Source organism: Aythya ferina (assembly GCF_964211825.1).
Source record: "Aythya ferina genome assembly, chromosome: 3".
NCBI lineage: Eukaryota > Metazoa > Chordata > Aves > Anseriformes > Anatidae > Aythya > Aythya ferina.
Genome location: NC_140298.1, coordinates 87,572,978 through 87,599,804, shown reverse-complemented (window position 1 = coordinate 87,599,804; position 26,827 = coordinate 87,572,978). Strand labels below are relative to the sequence as shown.

The following is a 26,827-nucleotide window of genomic DNA, read 5'->3' as shown; positions in this document are numbered from 1 at the left end:
TTTTTTTGCTTAACTTACTTAAAAATGAGAAAATTGTATAAAGAATGTGTTTGCAACAAGCTTTATTCTATTTGATGCATTGGGAAAAAAAAATAGGGAAAAAAAAAAAGTGAAATAATCTTCTAACATCCTAGTTTATTTTCTTGTGAATACAAGTGTTTTATGTCTACTGCATATGCTCTTTGTTTGTTGTTTGTTTTCATTCTGAAATAATAAATCCAAATAAAGAAGCTTCTCAGCTGAATACACTAGAGTTCCATGTCAAGTTCAGATTAGATGCCAGGATGTTTTTGAAGCACTCTTAAAGTTCATAAATGCTTTCCATTATTTGCGTTCAATGCTTACTAAATATTAAGTATTTGACACTCAATATTTATTAGAATAATTAATAAATATAAATCTGCTCTTTTTGAAACTATTGTACTGTACATGTAGAATGAGTGTCTGGGATATTTTCTAAAACATATATTCTAATCTACTTCTATCATGAAATTAAAGTTCGTTTGACAGAGGACAGATATAATAGCCTTAGGCTTTGGATGTAGCTCTTCTTATTGTTGTAAGACAGTCCAACCAAAATAATTGTAAGACAGTATGCTAAATAAATTAAGAGTAGCCATCTGACTGATCTCAGAAAGTGACTCTTGATGGGCAAAACTGCTGTGAAAGAAAGACATCTGTTGTGGGATCCCAAAAGTGAATGTTAGTTCAGCATTTTCATGTCCATTTTCACATTCAGTATTTTCAGTTATTTGGAAATTAATATAAAATTGCTGATGGAGATATTGTCAATATAGAAATTTGCCAGTATATGGCAGAATAGTAAAGATGAGGGCAGGCACATAGGAATGAACCTGAGTATGATCAGGATGACTTTATAGGCTGGAATGATTCCAACAAAATGACTATATATTCAACACAAAACTGTTGATCTAGAAACAATGAATTCAAGGTATTTATACAGGACTCCATCCTAATATTAGAGACTCTGGAAAGCATGTGACCAAGGGTAAGAAACACAGAGGAGAAAGAGTACAGGAGAAGGGTCAAGAGCTTCATACAGGTTACCAGTATGTTACTCCTCCAAGGTTAATTACAGTCCTTACATACAGAACAAGAAATGTATTAAGTAGATATGGCTGATATTACCCCATACATAATGCAGCTGGTACAAACATGCTACATATCATCTCAACAACCACAGTTTGTAAAGGAGGCTGCACAATTGGAGAAAACAAAATTAAAAAAAAAAAAAAATGGGAAGAAGAGAAAAAAAAAAAAAAAGAGCAGTTTTCTGGAGAAAAGTTCATGTTTAGAAATGTAGGGTGTATCTCAACTGTATATTATCTACTGTAACAGTGCCCCGTTTTTTTAATTGTCTATTATGGATATTGACAATGAACCATGGAAATCAGTTCTTTAGTTTGTCATAATAATGTCTACTTTCTGATAAGTGACTGTACAGAAATAGTCCATGCTAACTTCTATGTTGCAATAGATACACTGTGTGTATCTATAGCTACACTATAGCTAAGGGCTATACCTGGCTGAAAGATAGCTCAACTATCACAACAGAAACTGAAATGTATAATATGAACATGCTTTTCTCAATTTGTTTAGCTTATAAGAAGCAAACAGTGTGAATATTATTTGAATATATAAATCCAGAGAGGAAGTGTTGGAAACTACAGGACTATTTAATGTAGCAGACAGAAACATAACAAATTTATCTGGCTTCAAGCCAAAACCAAAGAGCTTCAAATTGAAAATAATGCAGAGATTTTTGACAAAGAACGATTGAGCAGTGGAACAATTTACAAAGTAAGTGATAGCCTCTTACTCTGTAGATGAATTCTAGATGCAATTGTGGGAGATGTGCAGGAAAACAGGGTATTAGACGCTGTACAAGAATACCTTGTACGCTGTATTAGACGCTGTACAAGACATTTAATGGTTGACAATATACAGGAAGCACAGATACTCGGCTAGTACAAATTAATATAGTTATGCTGACATCAGGGAAGCTGTACCAGTTTGTAGAACTAAGGATCTGTCCTACTATCCACATGCAGTTATAAATCTAAATGGTGAATGCATTTTCAATGCTATGCTGTGGTCACTCACCTTTGAAATGAATCATTTCATAGTTTTAAACTTTTAACAATGTTTCAAACGACAGAGAATATTTCACTTCTCTTCTAAATGTTTTCAGTCTGGTTTTCATTATCATTTACAAAATGTACTATGACATTTTCTTTACCTCAGAATGCAAGTTTGTGTGGGTTTCCCCTATGGAATTGTCACAAATAAATCACTACTATGCTTTTTTTTTTTTGAGCACCTTTATGTGCTGAATATTTTCTGGTATTTCCACAAAGCTAGTAACTCTTACCATACCATGTTATGATTCATAAAAACTTTGGTAGGTTTTTACTAGTAATTACTTACTCACCCTAATGTAGAAATCCCAATCTGAGCAAAATCCACTCTCCGTAATCAGTGCGGTGGCATTGTCACTTCATGTTCTTGGTTCCTTTGTGCTTTTCTATTGTTTCCCCATACCAGGCTTCTTGGCGGTTTTATTCTACCGACACCAGCCGAACAAACCTGACAGCCACCTGGCGATATTATGAAAGTATTCTTCCTCCCCTCAGGCATGTATCAGTGCTATGAATGATAAAAGAAAGCCATGACTTGTATTGGTTACTAATCTGCTTTTCAATTTTTTGTTTCATCCCCTGCTCCCTCTTGCCTTGTTTTTCTTTTTTATCATATATCCTGCACGTAGTGTGTATGGCGTAGTTATGCGGCTGATGAGAAATCGGTTTCCATTGCTACCTGGAAGCCTCATTTGAAGGCCTTGCATACCTGCAGCCCTACAAAGTAGGTACAAATATGGCAGCTGGTGCTGTTCTTGATGTCTGTTCAAGCTTATAGAGAATTATTATTTGTCTGTTTTGTCTTGTTTTGTCTTCTTAAGTCCTCTCACCAAAAATGTCAACTAACAAACCAGACCAATGTTATTTAGGATCCTAGCACAGTGGGACAAATCACTTTCATTTATCATCTAAGAAGTAACTCTGAGCACAGGCATTAGAAACATTTTACCAAATAATAATAATAATAATAACAATAATAATATATCACGGTTAGTGTTTCACTACTATTCATACCAGCTGTGCATATATACTCGTTAATAATCATAGTCCCATTTTGAAGTTACACAGATTCATCCTAAGTGCCACTGGTAAAGATATATTATAATTTGTAACAGATCTATAGAATACACCTATTGGATAATGCTACATGTTGATCAAGCAAAAATGTCTCCCTACAATCTTGAAACTTTTAATTCTGAACCAAATGCTGGTATAAATTCACATGACTCCATGTAAAACACAAGTTTGCTCCATGTGAAGATCAGGGCTGAAAGGCTGTGCCTGACCTGTGGGACCAGGGAACACCCCTCAGTCCCAGCTGCACATGCTGACAGCACTGCAATGAATACTGGGGGGCCAAACAGGTGGGCTGCTCTCCTTTAAACCCTTGTTTTTATGGGGCAGAAACACAGACTGCACTTCAGTGAAATTTAGTTGATCAAGAACCTGGATGTGGGGAGGGCAATGGAAGTTGCACCTTTCTCTTGCTCTGGAAGGAGGATGAACAACCAAAAGCAGACTCACTGGGAAGCTCAACCCGTAATGATTTGTCCTTGGCATAAACCTCTATTTTGGTCACAGCAGCAACCATTTGAGCAAATATACACATGGATACAATTTTTCCTTTGACCAATGCAACTTGCCCAGTTTCAAATTATATCAAATGAAGAAAATATTAATACAGGGCTTGTTTCCTGAGTTAAAAACTATTTTCACACTCTTTGACTAGCCAGTGCTTCTATAAAAGACTATAGCCATAGAATACATTTCTAAAGGAACATAGCCTTGTGGCATTTTGCAGATGAGTGCACTGGGGAAATTCCTGCTTTTTGTCATAACTTCTGTTATATTCAGTATCTCCTTAGGGGAAATTATATCCTCAGATATATACCCAGTCAGTGGAAGGTAACTAAAAACTCCTAATATCACAGCCTGGCAAACAGAAAATATTCAATGTCAATAAGAGCAAGTGCCGGGTCCTGCACCTGGGACGGGGAAACCCTGGCTGCATGTACAGACTGGGCGATGAGACGCTGGAGAGCAGCCTAGAAGAGAGGGATCTGGGGGTCGTGGTAGACAGCAAGTTGAATATGAGCCAGCAGTGTGCCCTGGCAGCCAGGAGGGCCAATCGTATCCTGGGGTGCATCAAGAACGGCATCGCTAGTAGGTCAAGGGAGGTGATTGTCCCGCTCTACTCTGCGCTGGTGCGGCCTCACCTCGAGTACTGTGTGCAGTTCTGGGCACCACAGTATAAAAAGGACATGAAGCTGTTGGAAAGTGTCCAGAGGAGGGCTACGAAGATGGTGAAAGGCCTGGAGGGGAAGACGTACGAGGAACGGCTGAGGTCACTGGGCCTGTTCAGCCTGGAGAAGAGGAGGCTGAGGGGAGACCTCATCGCAGTCTACAACTTCCTCGTAAGGGGTTGTCAAGAGGCAGGAGACCTTTTCTCCATTAACACTAGTGACAGGACCCGCGGGAACGGGGTTAAGCTGAGGCAGGGGAAATTTAGGCTGGACGTCAGGAGGGGGTTCTTCACAGAGAGGGTGGTTGCACACTGGAACAGGCTCCCCAGGGAAGTGGTCACTGCACCGAGCCTGTCTGAATTTAAGAAGAGATTGGACTGTGCACTTAGGCACATGGTCTGAACTTTTGGGTAGACCTGTGCGGTGTCGAGAGTTGGACTTGATGATCCTTAAGGGTCCCTTCCAACTCAGGATATTCTATGATTCTATGATTCTATAATTTGGGTGAGAACCCACAGAGCACTGGTCATCCAAGACCCTTCAGTAGTTCAGCTGAAGATTTACCAGAAGGTAGTAAGGTGACTGATAGGGCACAAATCAGGAAGTAAACGAAACTCAATAAAGATCAAAAAGGAATGAAATAAGAGCCTTATGGGAAAGCTCTGATAAGCATCCTAACTGTTGTTATTGCAGACAGTGCAAGAGAATTAGTGGTTTCTCCCAAAGCTGGGTGATGAACATCCACATGACAGTAAAAAGGTAATTCTGTGCCAAAAAGCTCAGCCAAAAAGAGGTTTGGCTGGGTACCCAAAGCTGATCTTTGAATTTCAAAGAGTTGACAAGAACAGAGCCATAAGTAATCCATTACCATAACCATAATTCCAAAATGCTTCAAACTAAAAGGAGCTTTTAGATTAAAAGTTACATGGAATATTGATTTTAATAAACCTGTAAATTTTTTTGACATATACAAACAGGTTGAAGACAGCATTGATATAAGCAAATGGATATAAAAAATACATAAATAATGAAGTTGTATCCAACCTAAAATATTCTAAAATATGCCTGTCCCTCAAAAGTGCATTTAATTGTAATTTTAAATGAGCCTATTGCTGTGATATCCTAAAATTAAACCTTTTTATTTACCAGAGATAACTTTATCTAATAAGAGCCTACAGCTTTCTGTTATATATGTGTCAGCAATGCATTTTGCCTAAGTGCTTTGCCAACTCAGTCTGCAGTGGTATGTACTAAGCATGTTATGCATGTTTTAAAACAAATGAAAAGTTTATTTTTTTCAGAAGCATTGTAGTTATGAGTCTTGCTTGAATGTCTTTGTGGTTGCAATGTAATGTGTGTATTGTACACTAATTCACACATCCATTTACGTTTAGCATATGTCTAACATCATCTGTAACTGAGAAATCTGATTACTATCTGCATAACAAATATGTTTTTCCCTCCCACTCCCTGACCTGAAGAAAAGAACAAGGGGAAGCTTCTAGCAGGTTTGTAGTTTCTTTTATTCCCTTTATCTTTGAAATCTCTGCTTCTTAAAGGCTTCTCTGCTCAATAGGTTCAATAAACTGTAACTGCTGATAATAGTTACAAATTGCAATTGTATTTAACTTGGTTCGATAGAGCAATGATGCTGAAATTTGCTTCTTTGTCCTAGTTCTTGTATGGAAAAAATAGGCAATTTTTTACTTTTCTAAGTACTAAGTACATGTTGAAGTGTTTTAATGTGGAGGGAGAGCTCAGTCGGAGCTGTGGCGGTAGTGAGTGAAGCAGCCCCCACAGACCCTGCTCCTGGGGAGGGACCTGCCCACTGTCTCCTGCAATAAAGCTGATGCCATTTCCAGAATCTGCAATGGAAGGCACAGGCATGTAGCATAATTTGGCTTCATGAAACAGGGCATCAGCCCTCTGCTGCAGAACACTTCTGGTTGTCACCCAGCCTGGATGCAGTCTGAGGACTGGCTGCTTGCAGCATGCAGAGTCAGGGCTATCTTCATTTGACAAATAAAGCCCCAGAGATACACAGTCTAAAGGCACTAAGTGGTAACACTACTCTTTTTCTTTACTTATAGCTTGAATGCCTAGGGCCAGGAAAGGACTTGGTGGCTGCAGAAGAAATTATGCTGCCTCCAAAACTAGTTAGGGATGGGAGTCAGCAGGTGTTGGGCAGTCAGCACTCCAGGAAAGCACAGTCAGAAGACAGTGGGATTTGCTTCCAAGGAGAAGATTATCAAAAGCCCAAAAAACGTTTCAGTGACACATCAAGCCCTGAAATGTATCCACGCCTGAGTTGTACTGTGGTTCACAAACTCTTTTTGATTATTTAATTATCTGTGGGGAGTCCAAGCACTTCAGCACCTAAAATGCAAAAATCACATGGAAAGTCTTTGCAGAAATTGCCTATGTCCCATTTTTCAGATTGCTCCTGAAGTACACATAACTGCTGTTGGTATGACAGTATCTTGAGGTGACTGGGTTTGCTTTGAAAAAAAAAAAGTGCTCCCTGGGAGCACTTTTCCTACTCTGGCTTTTGCAAGAAAGAGTCACTGTCAGTTCTGTGAATTTTCACATGCACTACCTCTATAGGTTTGCTGGCAATGCATTGATCTCATTAAATTATTACAACCTGGTCAAAATTTTTGCACTTGCCAGCCATATTTCCTACTCCTTCGACAACAACATTTAGAATTGCTTTCAGCTTTTTTAAAGGTGAGACAGAAGTTGGCAGTGAGTATGTGTCTCCAAAACAGTGATCTGTGCAGAAGAGAGAGCTTATTCCCAGTGGTATCCATGAGCACTTAAGGACATGAATTTACTTACAATAATTTGAAACTAGATTCAAAAAATAAAAATAATAAATAAATAAATAAATAAATAAATAAATAAGATGTCAAAGTTACATCACCTCCTCTTTATTAGGGATAACTGTTGTGGTTTAAAAGTTGTCATTGATTTAGCCATATTTTTTCACTTTATTTTCACTGAATAAAGGATGTTTGTCCCTTGAAGAAACCTTAACTCCTATGTGCACTTCTGCATATTAGTGTATAACAATAAACTTGTTAACTTTTGAGATCCTGGTCTACAGTAAAAGCCTACAGACCACTCAGTGCCTTTTTTAGAAGGTGTGTTTTGTCAGTGGCCATTCATTGTTCTTATGCTGATATATTACTGTATGTTTGTATCACTTAAAATATGTGTATGTTGTCTTCTGTAGTAAAAATGTAAATGCGAAGTGATGTGATGTACTTAGATTTCCTCAACTATTTAACTTCTTTCTTACTGCAATGCTGAGTGACTTGCATGGGATGCTATGTGAACTGCTTCTTGTTTCACTCTTAAATGAAGATGTGTTTGTTCAAGTAGTGCACTGGATTGCTTTCTGAATATGCTCTTTACTCTTTATTCCATTCTAATAACAGTGGAGAAAAACTCTTATTACCTTAAGTAAAAGCTGTTTTTTCTTTCCTACCAAAATGAATTTTATATTTACAGAAACGAATTCTTGCATTTTGTCATCCATAGACTTACGGTCTTTCATTAAGCAACTAAATGTTGCTGTCTGGGTTAAGAGAACCACACTTAGGATGCTACAACTTCATACTGATTTTAAGAAAAATATGTTCAATGCATTATATGTCGTATTTCTTAAAATATTATGCATAAACATTCTAGTTAATTGTTTATGAAAAGCAAGTGTGGACAACTTTCTGGTGTATCTATGTCAAAAATTGAGATATTTCTCTAGATCCATGCTAGAGTTCTGCAAGGTATTTAGAAAGCCCATATATGTTAAATTGTCTATTTCTATGAATACACTGAACACAATTAGTTTTTATTTCTATTCAGTTATACATTGTGGCTGAAATTCTTCCTATGCAAGGAATGAGGTCAAGACCAGTGAAACTTACAGCATCCTGAGAGCACAAAGTCTTAGGCTGTGTGTAGGACATGCATTGTGTCTGCAAAGAATGAATTTCACCTGTCTAGTTTAGCCTTCTTTTAGCTTTGTAAGTAGTGAGCCTGAATACAAATTCCCTACTTAGAAAACTCTCTCTGGTACAATAAGAAAGAGCTGCAAGGATAGGTGTTTAGGGGTGAAAAAAAGTCATCCCTGCTCTGAGAGAAGCATGTAAATTGTACTCTGGAATTCTCTCCATCTACTATCTCATAGCTGTTTCTAAAAGTAGATTTAATGTAAATTATTATCTCTGCATGTGCTGTATTGAAAAGAAATAGCCAGTGATGAAGAATCTTACTAGAGGTGGAAAGCCTAACCCCTCACCTAGCAGTGGAATGCATAGTAACATGGTCCTCTATCTCCCCTCACTCCTAGTAAGCTTTGTAGTAATAAACAGAAGCTCTTCAGGATGTACACCCCTCGGAAACATAGGTATTCAGCATCCTGCCTATTCATATGATGTTTGAGAATGCCGACTAACATCAGGTGCATGATTCATTTATTTTCCCCTCCTTAGAGCTTTAAAGTTCCTTACTTCTCCAAAAGACATTTCCTGATTGTTTTTTTTAAGTGCTCATAATTCCCCTTGCTGCTTGTTGCCTGCAATGACATTAATGGCGATAATAACTGTTCTTTGAAATACATATGGTCAAATAATTGCAGTGTGCAGCACGCCATGATTTGCCAAAGCCCAATTTCCCTTCTCTGCCTGAGACTTGAACTTTTGGAATGTATCACTCTGTAGAGATCTAGAATAACATCTGAGTATTTAGATAAAGACATTTCCCCAAGTCCAAGAGGATTTTTACAACCATGGCAGTTGAGTTCTCCATCTAATAATTAGTGGGGAAAAATAAGCTATAACATGCTCATCAATATCAACAGTTAAAATGTGTAATAATTATTGGGAAGAATCCCCTTGGACACAGCCTGTGGAAGATGTGCCTGCATCATATACTGGAGGGTGAAGGAATGCATGTGAAATCAACCATCTGCTTCGGTTGAATTCTGTTGAAACTGTGTCTCTTACCAAAAATGGTAATTCCTAAATGGATGGAACTTATGGGAACAAAAAACAAAACAAAACAAAACAAAACAAAAAAGTACAAACTGATGCTAGTAAATGGAGGGGAAAAAAGTTTCTCTTTATCCAACACTGCTTTGGCAAAGTAAAAAAAAAAAAAAAAAAAGTTTTGTTTTGTTTTGTTTTGTTTTGTTTGACATTTGAACATTAAGACATTACATCCTTGGAATTCTTGTTATTACTCATTGAAGGTATGAGATATAACACTATGTTTCTTGGATTCAAGCTCCTAGCATAAGACTGGTGGAGAAGTTTTGTACATTTGAACTTCAGGCCTCATTATACTATCCGTTGCATTTGTATTTGTCCAACTTAGTTTTTTTATTTCCATAAAGTCATCTGTATCTTGGTAAGAATCAGCATCTGTATTCATTAGAAGTTAACTGCTGAAAGCAGACATGCACTTTTAATTGCTGTTATTTGTCATGGGTGATAACTTTTGTCAGCTTTAGCTTCTGTTTCAACTTGACATCCGAAGCATTCTTTCTCACCCTTAGACCTTCAGTTTACTTCTGATTAATTTCAATTTCTTCTTATTTCCACTTCCACCAGTCTGCTCAGTATGAAGTGCTGAGAAATTAATCACAGATTGTTAACTACTGGCAAGCAGTAGTGCTGCAGGTCTGAGGCTGAAGTGGGGCAGAACTTGACCAGAAATGTAGGAAGGGAAATAAGAGAGTAGGACAGGAAGACAGAGATGTTCTGTTACCTGAAAATTATAGTAAGATTGTCAATCAAAACAGACAGAACTGTGAGTGCAGAAGAGAAAAACAAGAGTTTGTTGGCATTTATCAGTCAAAACATTTATCAGTCAAAGTCTAGTCATTTGGTCCACCACAGTGTTTGTTCCCCATGCAGTGAAGCTACAGTGACCTCTAGTGTCTCTAAAACCTATTCTTTCATAAATCAACGATAAATAAGATAACATTTAAAGAAGAAATAAAAGTTACAGTCTTTTACTATCACAGGGAAGTGAGAGGCTCATCCATGTATTGACAGGAGGAATGAGTGGTAAGATTCTGCAAGTAACCTTTCAGAAAGAAAAGGAAAAAAAAAATAGAGAAAAATCACTTCCGTTTTTTCCAGAGGCTTCAGTAGTAATTAATCTCCACTAAAAGATGCTTCAAAGCTCCAGTGTTATCTATATGAATGTATCCCACAGCTTGCAACCTGTAAGAATAGAGGTCCAAAGAGATACTGTTTGCAGGGAAGATTGTAATAGAAAGTTAATAAGTACATAAATGAAACGGAATAAACTATCAATCACATGAGGTACAAGAAGTGATGGACATGTCTAAAGGAATACAGAGATAACTGGAAATAGCTGTGGCTCTCTGCAATCCTTGTCATTTAAGTGTGATTCAGGAACCTGTATAATTTGAGAAAGCATTTACACATCAACTTTCCCAATTCTTCCTAATGGTTCTTGCCTTTTGGACCAGCATTCAAGTTAGGGAGTACTTACAGAGATATGTAAATGTCCAAGGGCATTAACTGGTTTACTTTAATTTAAGGGATTTCCTTTGGATATCTTGTAAAAGGAGAGGAGAAAATGGAAAATAATATATATATATATACACACATATATGTATATATAACAGGCTAAGTCCTACAAAAAGTGAAGGATTTTTATTAGGGCACTGGACAGCGCTAATCCAGCCATCATTAAAACCAAGTAAAGTTCCATAAAGGATTATGTGGCCACTGATGCATGTGCAGAATGCCCAAAGATACTTGAAAAGGCATAAGATTATCTCCATTCTGTATCTCTAATACTGTTCCCACCACTATTGCAACAGAGTATCAAGAGCCAAGAACCCATAAGTGAAGGGACTTTCACTGCGGGAAAAAGCCTGGCTGGGATGAACCTAAAATGCTCTGATTCAGTTATTTCTACATGATACATTATTTATCTCATTATTTATCTTATTTATCTATAAAGAAGAGCCCCAAGGGCCGCAGCTTTTTTCTCCCAGGCTCCACTGGGAACTCTCCTGGCTCTCACTTCTCCCAGTGATTCTCCACTGCTGCAAGTCCTACAATTTATGCCCACGCTGAATAGGACCCAGTGGCTTTAGGAACATTTCCCACCAGTCTCAAAATAGGAACAGGGATCCAAGAACGAACAACTGTTATAACCAACATCTTTGGAGAAACTCTCAAGATTCAAAACAGTTTCCAAACCAGGCTTTCTTCAGAGGCTGCGTTTCTCTTCATGATGCAGCATTCTCTGCATGGACCCTCGGCATGCAATTACATTGCCATTGCTACAAAGCAGATTTATTTTTTTAAAGTGTGAGGTCTGCATTTAAAATTAATATTTTCATTCTCAGTGTTGCACTTCTGCAAATGTCTCTAGTACAGATGAAGTGTCTACTGTTCCTTTCACCATTGCTTTGATTTGGAGAACTAAAGATATTCAGGTTAAGTAGCAATTGTGTGCGGTTCAGTTTTTATAAATGAAATAACCTTGTGTACAAAACATTTAAAGGCAGACATTGCTTACATTAGAACAAATTAATTAACATGTGCTTTTTTTCATTTTTCTATTTTAATTTTCAGTTTGCAGCTGCTGAGATTATTAAAAAAAAAAAAAAAATGGTCCATGCTGATCTTTTTTATGTCTAGATTATCAATTTTCCTTTCATTTTAATTGATGTAAGGGGAAGAGAGCTGTCCAGAAAGTTTTTCCTTTTAACATTTGTCAAAAAAATATATAATTTGATTTAATTTTCAATATCAAATATAATTTGAGCCATAAGAAGAGTAAAAAAAAGCACAGGGGACACATGCATAGAAATAATACCTATAATAAGAAGTCCATTTTGAGTCTGTTTCTCATGCTGGATAGTATGACAATGCAATAATGTGGCTAATAAATATTTTCCAGCTTATACTTTCATTAAGTAGTACAATGCAAATGATTCCTGAGCTGAAATACAATTCAGCCTTGAAAAGTAATTTTTATTGAAAATTAAATTTTAGAAATCTCTTCTCTTTCAAACAATAGGTTCTGTAGGAATTTTGTACTGAGCATGCAACAGCATATAGCACTGCAGGTGTGGGTAACAATTTTCAGTGTAAGTAGATGTCATTTCCAGCACCATCATGTGTTTATTTCAACAATTTCTTACTTTGGGCAAGGGAAGAAGGGGTTTGCATTCAGAAATTATAGAGAAGTTATTCTTTCAAGTGATTTACCATGCCATATAGAAATATATTTATCTAGTAATCTTCCTATTTATGCACTTATTTTTTTAGCATTCTTGAAACTTATTTGTAGCTTCCTAGCATGTGCTTTTGCCTGCTACAGATTGCATCCTTTCTGCTCTCATTGATGTTTGTATCCAGAATGAAATGCTATGCTATGCTATGCTATGCATGGACAAAGATATTTGATTATCTCAACATTTCACAGCCACAGAAGTTTATAATTACGTTCAATTTCATATAATTACATATTAACACTGTATTTTCAGAGTGCAGTTGGTTAAACATCTAAGAACCACACAGTACATTTTACCACCAGTTAATCAGCTGTAGAATTCATTTCTGCTGAAAACATATCTTATGGGTGTGCTGAAGTGCAAGGAATTTGAGGGTACTAGAGAGAGTTTTAACTTCAAGTACAGTTATAATTTGCGAGTAGACAGTCTTTGCTCTAGGTGTCTTAAAAGCATCCCCCCAAAGCCTATGCCAGTGCAGTAGGACTGCAAGACCATTAACAGCATACCCTGAGCAGCTACTGCTTTGCTCACTTCATCTCTCCCCTTGCAAGAACAGGACTGTTGATGAAGATGACCATTCCCTTGTACAGGTGATTGAACTTAACCTTGTAGATAATGCAAGGTCTCCAAAGCAGGTATAAGACTTCATTTATATTTTTCCTTTGTGCATTCTGCTTCAGAAAGCAACAGACAAGAGCAAGGCTAAATAATGGAAAAGCATAAGCATATAGTTAGGGTGACCTCAGCATGTTCATCATGCGTGTTTGAGCATGGACAAAGGTCATTTGAGCACTGAGAAACTGTACATGTCCCACATTTGGCTGATATGGGAGGGAAAGTTATAAGCACAGAAGGGAAAACACAGCTTACTCTTGACCGTTTATAAGGCCACAGGGCCACCTTTGGTCCAGCAGTCACAGCCATGACCTTGGTTGGGCTGTGGTGGCTGTCCTAAAATGCCTTTAGGTGCCAGTAGCACCTGCAGGTAACGAGCTCCCAGCAATGACTTTAGTGAGCACACAGGGAAACATTACACTTCCATTCATCTGTCATCGCACTTTTTCATGGATGTTTTGTTAATTTTGGTTCTGTCCTGTCCAAGTAAGTGCTTAACAAGGAATTCTGAACATGAGTGATCACTAACAATGCATATGAAATGTTGGAAGTGCCACATCTTGAAAAAGCATGAGTGTCCTAACCGTATTCTTGCCTGATTTAAAAATAAATAAATAAATAAATAAAATTAAATACATGGCATGCAGTAATAATAGAGTACATTTTGCTGTTGTTTATCTGAAGAGATGGTCAGAAATGCACTGAGCTGGGCTGACTAACAAGGAAATAAGCTTATTTAAAATGCAAGGAATAAAAAATATATATATACTAGAGATTAATCCATAATAATTGGGTTAAATTTGTTTGAGTTTTTGTTGTTGTTAAATTTAATTTCCTGTACAAGGTTATTCTGTACTGTAAGGTAGACCATTACTGATAATGCCTCCATCAAAAAACAATTACTTCAAATCAGTTTCATTCCCAAATGATATATATTCAATGTAAATAGAAGTGTATAAGAAACAGATTTATGTTATTAAGAATTTTTAGAAAATATTTTCAATTATCTTATGAAATGAAAGAAATGGAGTGGAGGAACTATGAAATAAAGCCCATTTCTCTTCTTCACAGTCAAAAGTTGAGTTTCAAAGAGCGGGTCCGGATGGCCAGCCCACGGGGTCAGAGCATAAAGAACAGGCAGTCTTCAGTGGGAGACCGCCGGTCCCCCAGCGCCGACATCGCCACGGAGGGCAGCCCCACCAAAGTGCAGAAGAGCTGGAGCTTCAACGACCGAACCCGCTTCAGGCCCTCACTACGGCTGAAAAGCTCGCAGCCCAAACCTGTGGTGGACGGTAGGAGTTTGTCATGCCCCCTTTTTCCACAGTGTGTTCTTCCCAACCTGCTCACACGCCTGTGCTGTGAATGCGACACATATCGGTAAAGCAGGAAGAATCTTTATTTTAGGGCAGTTACCAAAACCTATTTCCAGAAAGAGATGTGCTAGTAGGTGCTTTAAGTTTTACTCCTTACCTTTGGGGGATTGTATCAGGTATGGGGAGGTAAGTGGCTTTAGCAAACAACACAAGTGTTAACAGCTTTTATGTATTGCCCTCTGAAGGGTATTTTTGATGTGGGAAGGAACATAGCCTTCCCCGAACACTGCCTCACCAGGGAAATGGATGCTGCCCCTCTCTGCTCTCCCACCTAGAGAGGTCGTCTCTGGCATCAAAACAGCCACCTCTGAGTCAAAGATCCTCATCTATAGAAACTTACCAAAATGAGGACAGTGATACCCCTAACCAGGGAGCACTGAACCTGGTGACAGCAGCCCTCTAGCAGGCAGTAGCCAAGGGTGTCAGATGAGCTCACATTTTGTAGAAATGGGTCCTGCACTGAAAGATGTCTTCACAAAGCTCTGGGTGCTACCACTCTCCCAGCAGATCTGAGTTTCTACATTGACGTTTTTCCCAGCTTACAAATGTTTTGTTCTTTCCTGTGGGACCCCCAGGCAGAAAATACAAGAAAACTGACTGGCTATGACAGGAGGCAGTGGTGCTGACTGTACGGGAAAGGTACAATGTAAATCAGCTGATCAAAGAGATGTAAATGTAAACTCTTTGTACAATGGCAATCCCACATGTTATGCCTAACAACTGTGGTAGAACTATTCAGATGGGAGTGTAATTTCACTGCCCACTTCCCTTTTGGAGCACATGTTATCACAGACACGTAGGTTGCAAAATGTCCACTGAACTGAAATGCCCCATCCCTCAGCTGAGAATGTCCTGCACGACACATCTCTTCAGGAAAAGCCTGGGTAAATAAACATTTCCTGGAGGGCAAACAAGACAAACTTACAGTGTTTGCTAAGGTCATCACTCCAGGCAAGCCCTCCCCCGTGGAGAGCTCTCAGATGCACAAATCCTGAATTTGGCTGACTTACACTGAGCTACTGGGGTGTACCAGGCACCACTCGATGTCCAGGCTGTATTCCAGGTTGTTTGCCACCCCCTGCTACTTTCTGGGGCATGGGCCCTGGCTCCTGTCCCACAGAAGCCACCTCACCTGGGGTGTGTGATGTGATGCCTGCCTGGGTCTGACTCTGATGTGGAGCAGGGATGAGGCCACTTGCTCAGAAATGGGAAGTGAGAAATGCTCTAAGTACCAGAGTGAGGTTCAAGATACCGTTTCTAAATGTAGGCTTCCTACGTAATCAGCAGTATAGTGCAAGTATCTCCCAAAATACAAGCCAGAAGTGATTTCATAGGTTAAACCCCCATAACTTGCACTACGCCTGGAAGTGAACTAAGAAGAGAACAATCTGTTGAGCACTCTCTCAGGGTATCAGCGGCTCACTCCTGTTCCAGTCCCTCAGCCTGCACCTCACTCAAGTATCCATTTACTTTTTCATCAGCCCATTTGTCACAGAAACACTTCCTAAGTGTCGTCCTGTGGTTTGCCCTGTACAGGCTGTTGTTTATAGCAGTGATCTGCATGAAAGTTCACCTCTCCTATTGCCTCTGATGGAAAAGGTGGCATAAATGGCAACTTGGATACATCTGTAGATAAATGATACTAACAATAACAGAGACCTCACTGCCCTGTGTAAACCCTTATAGATCTTTCCACTCCTCAGGGTGAGCCCAAGCTGTTTCCTTGTTAGCAGTTTCCAGCTACTTAGTCCACCCTTATGAACTAGGGCCAACAGATATGACCAATTTCTCATCCGTGGCAGAAGGAACAGTCTCCATTGTCTCCAGCTTTTAGGCAAATGCCAAGTTTCCACTCTGGGACCCTGTCCAGATACTTCTAGGAGTGCTATCATCAGACTGATGTCCATTTTGCTCATTGCTGACAAACAGCTCCCTGCTACATTACCCAGTCCAATGAAGGAAAAGACAAGCACTACCAACCATGATGAATTCTCTTTTTTTTTTTTTCTTTTTTTTTTCCATTTGTGTTACCTTTTTCATAGTCTGGTCCACTTTGACAGCTCAATGGAAAGGATCTGGACAGTACATAATTAGTTTAGAACATCTTGCATATTTTCACTGGATGAAAACATGATATTTGCAGCATTTTAGTAATATCTCTCAGTTGTCAGATCCTCCAGTTTCCTTCTGGAGGTATTCTTTGGCCAAAGGATCAATTATTTTGGTGTGCTAGCCAAACTAGAAGCCACCCATTTCTACATGGAAGTCTACATGGAAGTCTGGAAGGCTTAATACCCTTGAGCAGCTATTTTTTCTGGTGTTTCTTTTCTCTTTACACCATGTTTAAGGGGAAAAGATGTGACATTTGTCCCTTTTGACAGAGGCAATATGGTATAGGTTAACCAGTGCAGGGTCAAAAGATTATATCAGCATTCTAATGGAAAAACAGCCTTTCACTATGAACTTCACCTTTCCAAAGAGAAGACATTCAGATATTTGAAACAGGATCCCCAAGGAGCCTGGTCACAGCACCAGACTCTCAACAGCACTCAACAACACTCTCAGACGTATGGTTTAATTTTTAGGTAGTTCTGTGTGGAACCAGGAGCTGGACTCAGTCATCCTTTGGGGTCCCTTCCAATTCAGATTATTCGATGATTCTATGATTTGCTTGACTTTTCTTTAGCTGTATGGACTTTGGAGTTGCAAATGATCTTCAGTTAGTGCAGATAGAGGAGGAGCTACCTCTTTATGAAGGTGAAGCATACTGAACGCCACAAAAATAAAACAAAGGAGCAAATGCATGAGTAGAAGGTTCAGAAAGAAAGTGAAATTGTGAACATGTGAGAGTGATCTATGGCAGATAGTTAAAGGAGAGATTTTGCAGGATTGACTGAGTTCACCCTCATAAAGGACATGGTTGGAATCTGGGCCAAATCAATCAGAAGGAGACTGCTAGAAAAACTAAACATGAGCAGCTAGGAACTATCATGTAAAGGAAGGTTTCTAATTCAGACAGGAGCTTACAGAGGTAGCTAATAGGTTCACATGAGTGAAAATGTACTAGCCTTCCACTTAGGCTACACATTAACAAAAGCTTACAAACACCCCCCTGCTGCATATTAAAACCCCTGAAGGAGGGTTTCTTGTCAGAAAGCAGAACACTTCAGCTGGCCACAGGTACCTCCCGAAAGGATTTTGGCATAGCAGTCTTAGAGCAGCACGACCAAAACTGTTGCACAAATGCCTTTATTTATGGGTAGCGACAGTCCTCTGAAACTGCCTATAAACCATTTATTGCTCTTGCCAAAGTGGGCCTGGCAACTGCAGCAATTATTTCAGCTACATATGTGCATTTGCAAATTGAATCCAAACCTGAGAGAGCTTTGATGGCTGGAGAGAGCTTTGGTGGCATGGCTGCAGACACTCTGGAGCATTTAACAACAGTGCAAGGGAGCTAAATTGAAAATTAAGACTTATGTAATCTGATTTTAAAAATATGCCCAGTCTCCAGTGAAATGTGCCTTGCAGCTGCCAGAACTCTTGTTGAAGATGAGACCTGCAAAAATTAATTAAGGTGCCAGGATGCTGTATTTCCAGACCCTGTTATCAGTTTAGAAGGGACTTATCGCTACCAAGCAGATCTCATGGAAGTCTTCGCCACTCAACCTCCAAAGGCTTCAGGAATGGTAAATAGTCAAGTTTTACAAAGTGTGAACTGAAAAGGATATGAGACACATCTGAGAATATTTTACCAAATGGTGAAGGGATAAGAAATTGTGTTGTTTATAGGGTCATGCCAAAAGAAGTCTTCCCAAAAGAAGGTGCTTGAATCACTGGTGGCTGTTCAGCTTGTGCACAGGCATTGGATGAAGGTGCTGGCTGAGCCCTAAGCTGCACAAGGTGGGACACACTCCTGTCCCCATGTCCTCCTCGCACAGCTTGTGTCCCTGCCCACCTGAAACAGGGACCCTACAGCCAAGCTGCCCACGGGGAACAAATGGCCTCAGGCACATGAGTGGTGGCTGGTCACTGCTGCGGGCAACACCCACTGTGCCAAGCAATTAAATAATCGGGCTTTTTTCTGCTTGCTTCTTTTTGTGAGGAACAGCACCTGCTGAAATACTGCTCCAGTCTTGCATGGCCACAGCTTTAGTAATGAGTTGATGTTGTGCTGGGCATGCAGTCCTCAGGCAGGGACAGAAATGCCCTGCTGCACTTGAACACGACTGCCCCATGCTTCTAAGCCTCTGCATGAGTTATTGTGCATTTGCTGTAACCTAGAGATGTTGTGTGGCTTTTTGAATAAAACATCAAAAGCGTTCAGCACTGCAGATATTACAAACATATTTCATTTGATTAATTAAAAAGAACTCTCTAAGGAAATATTTGATTTCTGCAGCATCCCTGAACATTATAAGCTCACATGACCTCTGGCCTTTCATTCCCTACAGAGTATTTGCTCAAAATCCTCAGGGTAGAGTATATTACAAGAGCCATGGAAAGAATGCAACTGTGCATTTCAGCCCCCGTGTCCTCAGTTACTACCATGTAATTTATGTATTGCAAAAATGACAGGTTTTCCTTTCAGCAGCACAAACATCTTGACCTCATAGATGGTTCACTTGAAGTGGCAAAGGTCCTTAGTTTAGTTGCTTTTGGATCTTGTTTAGCTTAAATTTGCTGATTCAAAATGAAGCTGTGTGATGTCAAAACAAAGCTGCTCAATTTGTACAACCCAATGCAATGGGACTAAATGACATTTTATTAGCAATCTATCAATTTGTGCTGGACAATAGATTTATTTTTCTTGTGATGGTTTAACTCAATGATAGAGCTCTCATTTAGTACAGTTGTAACTAGTAACGAATTAGAAAGATCTTAAAAAATAATCTCACATTCTGATCTGAGCTCTGAGTCATTTTTGTGTGTGTGTGTGAATAAGTATGGTCCATCAGTTTTGAAGAGTTATTTTATTTTATTCCAACTAAAGTTCTGTCCATATGAGTCTATAATTTAGACTCCCTCTTTATCATATAAGTAACATCATAACTAACCTGCCATACACCTTCGCTAACTGAACTGAGTGCTTAAGTGTGGTCAGGATTAGCAAGTGGTGATTAGCCTGCTCAGTTCAGGGAGGGAAAGCAGCAGATCACCATGCAAAAGTATTATTTGCATGCATTTCAGGTAACTTCATCTGTAGCGAAGAGTAAATAAATGAGTTGAGAGGATACTCATAAAACTTTCCAACCACTGTGTAACCTTCTTCCACCAAACCTGAAATATTTGAGGAATGTTTTTATTGTTATAATGTCTTATTGTAGAAATCTTTCACGACTTTTTAAAATGCAGGAATCTCTCATGGCTAGCAAAATCTAAAGCTGGCATCCTCATCTCTCCCTTTCCTTACATCTACCATCTCCTGCAAACAGCAGAACCAGGATGTAGGACCTGTGTTAGGTCCTCTGGACTATTGAAGAGTGTATCAACTGACACGCAACAAGGATATGCAAAGAGACAGCCAACTAGGCATGACATTTATCTCATTAGTTCACAGCTCTATATCTTATCATATATACTTGCAACTTCTTTTACAGATATAACTTATTGTGTGTAGTGTACACAGAATAACAGAGCTGTGTGTCTATAAGTACACTAAAATTGTGTGTATATGTAAGAAAAATTGCTTTAGAATAACCTAACATTTTTCTTGCTCCTGTCATGTGGCCATCTAAACTTGCTGGCTAGCATGCTACTATTTATAATAAGATCAGCAATTTTAACTGCAGAATTATTTTGCATATAATGAATTGTTTTTAGAAAGTCTCCTGGTTTTTCATATCATCACTCAAAATGAAAAGGACTCCTTTTTAATTAAGTTGTGGGAGCTGTTCCATGAAATTTTGCCAGTGCAGAAAATTTTTGAGAAGTTAAATAATAACTAAAGATAGTTGAGAGTTAGCAGGGAACATTAGAATTTTAGATATTTGGAACTTGTATGCATTATTTTATGTTATTATCAGTTATCATATGATAACTGATATAAATTAGGCTTCTGACCTTAAAAATTGCACTTACAAATAAGGGAGACTATATAACTATACAAAGAATATGTTAAAAAAAAAAAAAGAAAAAAGGAAAAAAAAAAGCCTCTCTGCCAATCCTATCTTCTGTTTTTGCCAAATCTGAGCTTTTTCAGAAATATTCATGCATATACAAAGTTTGCTGGGGATATCCTTTATACTGTTCTGCTTGTAAAGCAGAATTCAGAATTCTATTGAATTTCAGTTCTAATGTCCTTTTCTGCTCCCCATCCAGAAATCTTTGCCACTTTAAGGAGAAAAGAGGTCTCTTCCAACCTAGAAATTCTGTGATTCTGTGATTCTGTGATTCTGAGAAAGGTATGGACTAAGCACATAGCACTACTGCACTCCACATAGATACCATGTAGGGTATCAGGTTCTGCACAAAGGAGAGGGAGTTCTTAAGAGCTGGTGCAGTGAGTATCTGCCTCTTCTTCAAGGAGGTATCAGTTTCAAATGTCTTCAAATTAATAATCTTTATTCTTTCTTTCTTAATTTTGCCGCTTAAATACTTTTGCATACTTTGAGGGGTTTTTGCGTTATTTTCTTGACAAGTATTAAACAGTGAAAGTGAAGAGCACATCATGGAAGTTTACTTGTCCTGCCTCCTTCCTTCTTTTATGATTAGAAGAAAGTTTGCCCTTTTTTTTTTTTTTTTTTTTTTTTTTCCCAGGGATCAAGGAAATAAATGCATGATTCACTCCCTTGGGCCTCCTTTTCTGGCCTTTGCTCTGGAAAGCATGTAAACATGTGCTGCTGCCTTTCCCTGTTTGGGGGAGCTTTGGGCATTCTTATCATTAAGTGTGTGATTAAGTTCCATCCCAATTAGTGTTGCTTTTTTCAGTTTCCTACACAGCTTAGCAAGCAATCATTGTAAAATAATTTATGTGAAGTCTTTACTGAAAGAGAGTCAGCTTGTTGATGTTTCAAAGCAAGGGAAATTTTGAAAGAGCATCACTTCTAGGAGTAGTGAAGGAAACTTGTATTCCTTCACTGGTGCAGAGATGAAAAGTTTCATGAAATACTTTAAGTTACTAAGCTGAGTTGCATTTTATTTTAATAAAGGGACATTGTGTGAACTGTATGAACATAAAACATGAAAGGGCTTGTACTTAGGATAATTTTTTGAGGGAAAATAGTAATTGAGATTTTGCAAAACATTCTGTGCATTATGACATTTATGGAAGTACTATAAAACATATACAGGATAACTCATTTTTTTTAGAGAATATGGGCTGAAAACTTATTTCTCCACAGCAAATGCTGAGGGTAAAGAAAGGTACTTCCCAGGCAGTGTGAAAGCGAGTGAAATGCACCGACTTTGCGAGCATCCTAGGCTTGAGCAAGGTGCTTCAACCATCTGACCTCTAGAGCTTCCTTCCAAGCTCAATGACTATGAATTGTTTGGACTTCAATTCCTGTGTTGAATTCAGGATTTCAAATGGCAGTTATAACTTATAGCTTGCTGTAACTCCGCACCTCTACAAATTAGGCCGCCATCTATTTTTCACCTTGAGTCATGCATTAAAATGAAAATTATTCAGAAATCTCTCTTAAATAAGTGTGTTTTTTTTTTAACCATGTTGAAACAAGGCCATGATGTAACGTGAATAATTGAGGATCATCTGTGAACTGCCAGCTTTGGGCACCTATTTAGGTTTTGCCTTGTCTAAAAAGGGAGTACTTAAACTCAGCAGAATGGTGTAGATTACCCATACAAAGAGCTTGAGCTACCTCTTACAGAGTCAGAGGAAGACTGAAGTACTTCTGTAGGCTTCCAAAAACTAATCAAAGGGTCTATGTTGGGATCAATGTACCACTGACTATCACAGAATCTTTCAGGTTGGAAAAGACCTCTAAGATCGTCTAGTCCAACCTTTAACCTAGTACTAAAGTCCACCACTAAACCATGCTACTAAGTTCTAAATCTACACGTTTCTTGAAGACCTCCAAGGAAGATGACTCAAATGACACTACGATGGGAGTGCTTCCATAGGGCTATTCATGGTGCCTGCACATGCACTTACTAATGCTTGATTATTGTTGCTAGCATATGACAGTTCCCAGAAAACAAGTTAAAGAGTATAAAATCTTTTCTGTTCTGTTCAACAGGCACATAATTGCTTGAATGTTACTGACATCTAAAGCATGGAGCTATGAAGGTGATCAGAGCAGTGTCACAGTTTTTCCAATGTCAAAGCATGTTATTAAACAGAAAACATTTCTAAAAAAGGACACATGATGCTTACAGAAATAATAAATCATGCTTTGTGTGTAACTTCTGCACCGAGCCATATGAAATGGAGCTACAAACATTTTTTTTTTTTTTTGCTGGTGACATATAATATTACAGAACAGTGTAATTCAGAGCAGTGTGATTTTTAGCCTATTCATGTAGGGTGATCATAACTAACTGGAGTTTGCAAGATGAATGCATAAATACTGTGATAAACTGGGAAATATCAAGATGATTTTAATGACTTGTGCATGCCTCTTTCTATTTGTTGATAATTGCTTATTTGCTATGTGATTAAATTAAGGACTGCTCTTAAGGAAGAAGGAGGAAGAAATTAAAAAGTGGCAAAGACGAGACATTAGCCCAAAGTAAATAACGTCAAAGACTGTGAGATAATGGTGGCTGGCCAATGAGTTGTGAAATAAACACCAATTTAAACATTTATATTTTACAGATTGAAACTTATGATCAAAACACATCCTAAATTGTAAAGATGCTGGTATTAGAAAAGGGGAATTGTTTCTGGATTCTCCAACCAGCTGACAACCTTTCTTGCAGGGTTGTGTTTAAATTCTGTATATTAGGAGGCTCTCAGGCCATTGTCAAGACCAGATTCACAAGCTGCTCAAGCAACAGCTTTGGAAGGTCTGTTTAGAAGAGGCTCCTGGAGAGAAAGGTGGACCACTGCTGACCCCATAGTGGCTTGGCAAAGCCTGAGTTCATGCAGAGCAAGTGCTGCCCAGGGTTGCCTCTGGAGCCCACCTGGACCATCCATGGACACCTCGATGGAGAGCAGGAGACACGGCCAAGGAGTACAGGGATGGAAAAGGAAGCAGACACATGCAGGGCTAGGTGTGACCTAGCACTGAAAGGTCTACCTGCCCATTTAATGCCGGGTAGGAACCTCTCTGAGGATAGACAGCAGAACAGATTGGGGCTTGTCAGAGGCCACAGCTTAACCCCGTCTGGGAACTGGCAGTGCTTTTAACAGCTGGAGCCACCACAGAGGCCAAACTGGCCCCAACACAGCCCTGACCTCAGGGATGAACTTGAGAGGGACAGAAGCGATACAAGTACATCTCACCTCATAGCTATGTTGTACACAACATGAGCTTCCACTGGAAAAATTCATCAGAATGTGAACTTTGATTTCAGTGTCTTTTTAAGCTGGATTCTTATTTTCCAAATTCTTACTATGTATCTCCCAAAGTTTTTCCCAAGTCTGCTTAGTATTATACAGAAACATGAATGTTTCCCATATGAATCAAACAAGTTTTATAGCTTTTCGCAAGTTTTATTGACATGTGGTACTGAACGCCTGCTATAATGAGGGAAATTCATGTCAGTGGGAATATTAGAAAGAAAAAAATAAGGTGATTTATTAGGAGCAGTATCTCTTCTTAAAGCTGGCTTAAATTTATAAGAATTTTCCAGCGTCTGTCTAAAGATTTTGCTGATTTTGTATACACATGAGAGCAACATGAAACACTATAATTGCACCACACTGTTCTCAAAACAGTTCTGCAAAGATATGCTGCATTAAGGAGGCCCTTTTATTAATGACACTGTACTTGGCAAAGGACCCAGGAACCGTATCAGTGAGATAATCATTAGAAACATGTTTATTTTAAACTTTCAAGCTGGAGTCTCCTTTTTCACTGGGGTTACATAGCTGTAGCTCTTCTGACCTAAGCAAAATTATTCCTAATTTACACCAGCATAACTGAGTAGGTTCAAACCTTAGAGAGCCACTGAAAATACCAGTAGCATAGAAAAACTTTATTTTTCATATGGCATTTAGAAATGAGCAGGGATATTTCAGCTCTGGGAGAAGTAACTGGAGAGGCTAATCAGACTTAACACCTGGAAAGTTAGTGCCATATACCCAGCAACTTTGGAGATGGGATTTCAAGTAGTGTGTATACTTAAAAAACTAATTGCATAATTTATTTTAGTTAATTACATGTTTTGGACAGGGATACAAATATTAGGCATGACAGGTGGAGAGACATATACATTTTATCTGTAGGATAAACAGAGTCAGTAGGAAAGCTTTTGAAACAGTGCCAGTAAACATCATTGTAGGCTTGACTTGCAACAGTAGCAAGGAAGGGAAAATTCCAGTTTTGTATGCAAATCTCATTTTTACAATTAAGGTTCCATTTGATTGTTCAGTATCTGTAATTGAGGACATTATTAATTCGGCTGTAAACCATCTCTTTATATTGTGGTAAGTTGATGTGTTAACGATAAAATTTTGTGCTCTTCGCAGCTACAGTAGCTGTTCCTCATGGATGTACCAGTTCAGCAACAGTCAAAAAAGAAAAGATATTCTAGAGGGTAACGAACTAGCCAAAGTTCTGGTTTGCCACAGATACATGGCCTTAACCAAGCCACTTACTGAGTATATCTCACTTTCTTTCTGTTCAAAACTACACACTGACCCTTGAAAGCTCTAAGTTTTGTCAAGGGTAGTTTTAGTTCATGAGTCATGGGAAGCATAAAAGTGATCTTTGTTGTCTTTTCCTGTCAGAACAGTGCCAACCATGAGGCTACAGCAATGTAAGATTAAGGTCTTATAAGGAATTAAAAAATGACACAACTTTATTTTCCAGTTCCTGTCCAAAACTGGCCTTTAAACTAATGAGCTTTAAATTTTAAGCGCTCTTTAAACATTTTAGGTCATGACTTGTAAAGTCATACCTCATCAAAACAAATTATTATGGCCAAAAATTAAATCTGTGAAGACAATACAGTAATACCAGTTCCTGAATGTGCAGCCTAGTACAATGTTGTTTATTATAAGATAGTATTCCTAGTAGATTTAAAAGGTGACATGCATCCTTCCATGATTTCTTTGTGTACTGAGATAAACTGGGCCCTTCTGAGATTTCCAGTTTATTCACAAATGGTAATCCTGCAAAGGCGATATTAGGAAAGTATAGAGGATCCATTTTTTTGTTGAGCTCATTCACTTGAGCTCTTATTGCAAAGACTCCAATGTCTACATGGCTGTGAAGTTTAAGGAGGCAATAGATCCATGTTGCTGTCATTCTCTATTCATTTCTGGCAAAAAGGTGCTTCATTTATCTTTACCTGGAAGGAAATGTTGGATCATTCTACAGACTCCTTAGTCTTCTGGACTTTTTCTTTGTTTTAAAAGTCAGGTTCATTGATGGTGGTAAAAAATATAACAATTTAATATAACTGTAGTGGCTTTTGCCTCTGCCATTTACATCTGCTAGCTCACTGCTTTTCCTTAAGACAGTGAATGTGATGAAAAACAGTGAGATGTCAGGATGAGACATACCGGAACTACACTATTCATTTGTATGAAAAATAACAGGGCTTTCTTACCCTCTAACTTTTACCATTTTCAGTGGGGACTACCCAGTCATTTTATGACACAAGCCTCAACACAAACAAGTGCATCATACAGCTCATAAACTGATGAATCTCTCTTACTTGATTTGTAGTCCCTAGTTTTCCAGAATCACTGTGCAGACAGCTAGAAAACACTAAGGAAGGCATTTTTAAATGCTTGCTGTTTAATCCACTCTTGTATTTTGCAGCTGACACCAGCCTTGGAACAGATGACGTTTATGATGATAAAGGGTGCCAGTGTGATGTATCAGTAGAAGATCTCACCCCTGCTCTTAAAACTGTCATCAGAGCAATCAGGTGTGTAAAAAATACTGAGTGAATAAATATTTGAGATTCCTGTAATTAAGATACTAATTAAGTGCATGTCAATAAAATGGCAATTAGTTGAACTTATTATTATATTATTACATGGCTGTATTTGTCACATAACTAATGCTAATA

At 38.5% G+C, this 26,827-nt stretch overlaps 1 protein-coding gene across 1 annotated transcript in view; it reads left to right on the top strand.

The window, feature by feature from the left end:
- Positions 1-26,827, top strand: part of KCNQ5 (potassium voltage-gated channel subfamily Q member 5) — a 290,627-nt gene that overhangs the window by 253,680 nt on the left and 10,120 nt on the right. Inside the window, exons 8-11 of the mRNA XM_084514930.1 lie at positions 2,789-2,883; positions 5,884-5,910; positions 14,379-14,599; positions 26,575-26,683. Of these exons, the coding sequence (XP_084371056.1) occupies positions 2,789-2,883; positions 5,884-5,910; positions 14,379-14,599; positions 26,575-26,683 (452 nt within the window). The remainder of the gene's footprint in view (positions 1-2,788; positions 2,884-5,883; positions 5,911-14,378; positions 14,600-26,574; positions 26,684-26,827) is intronic.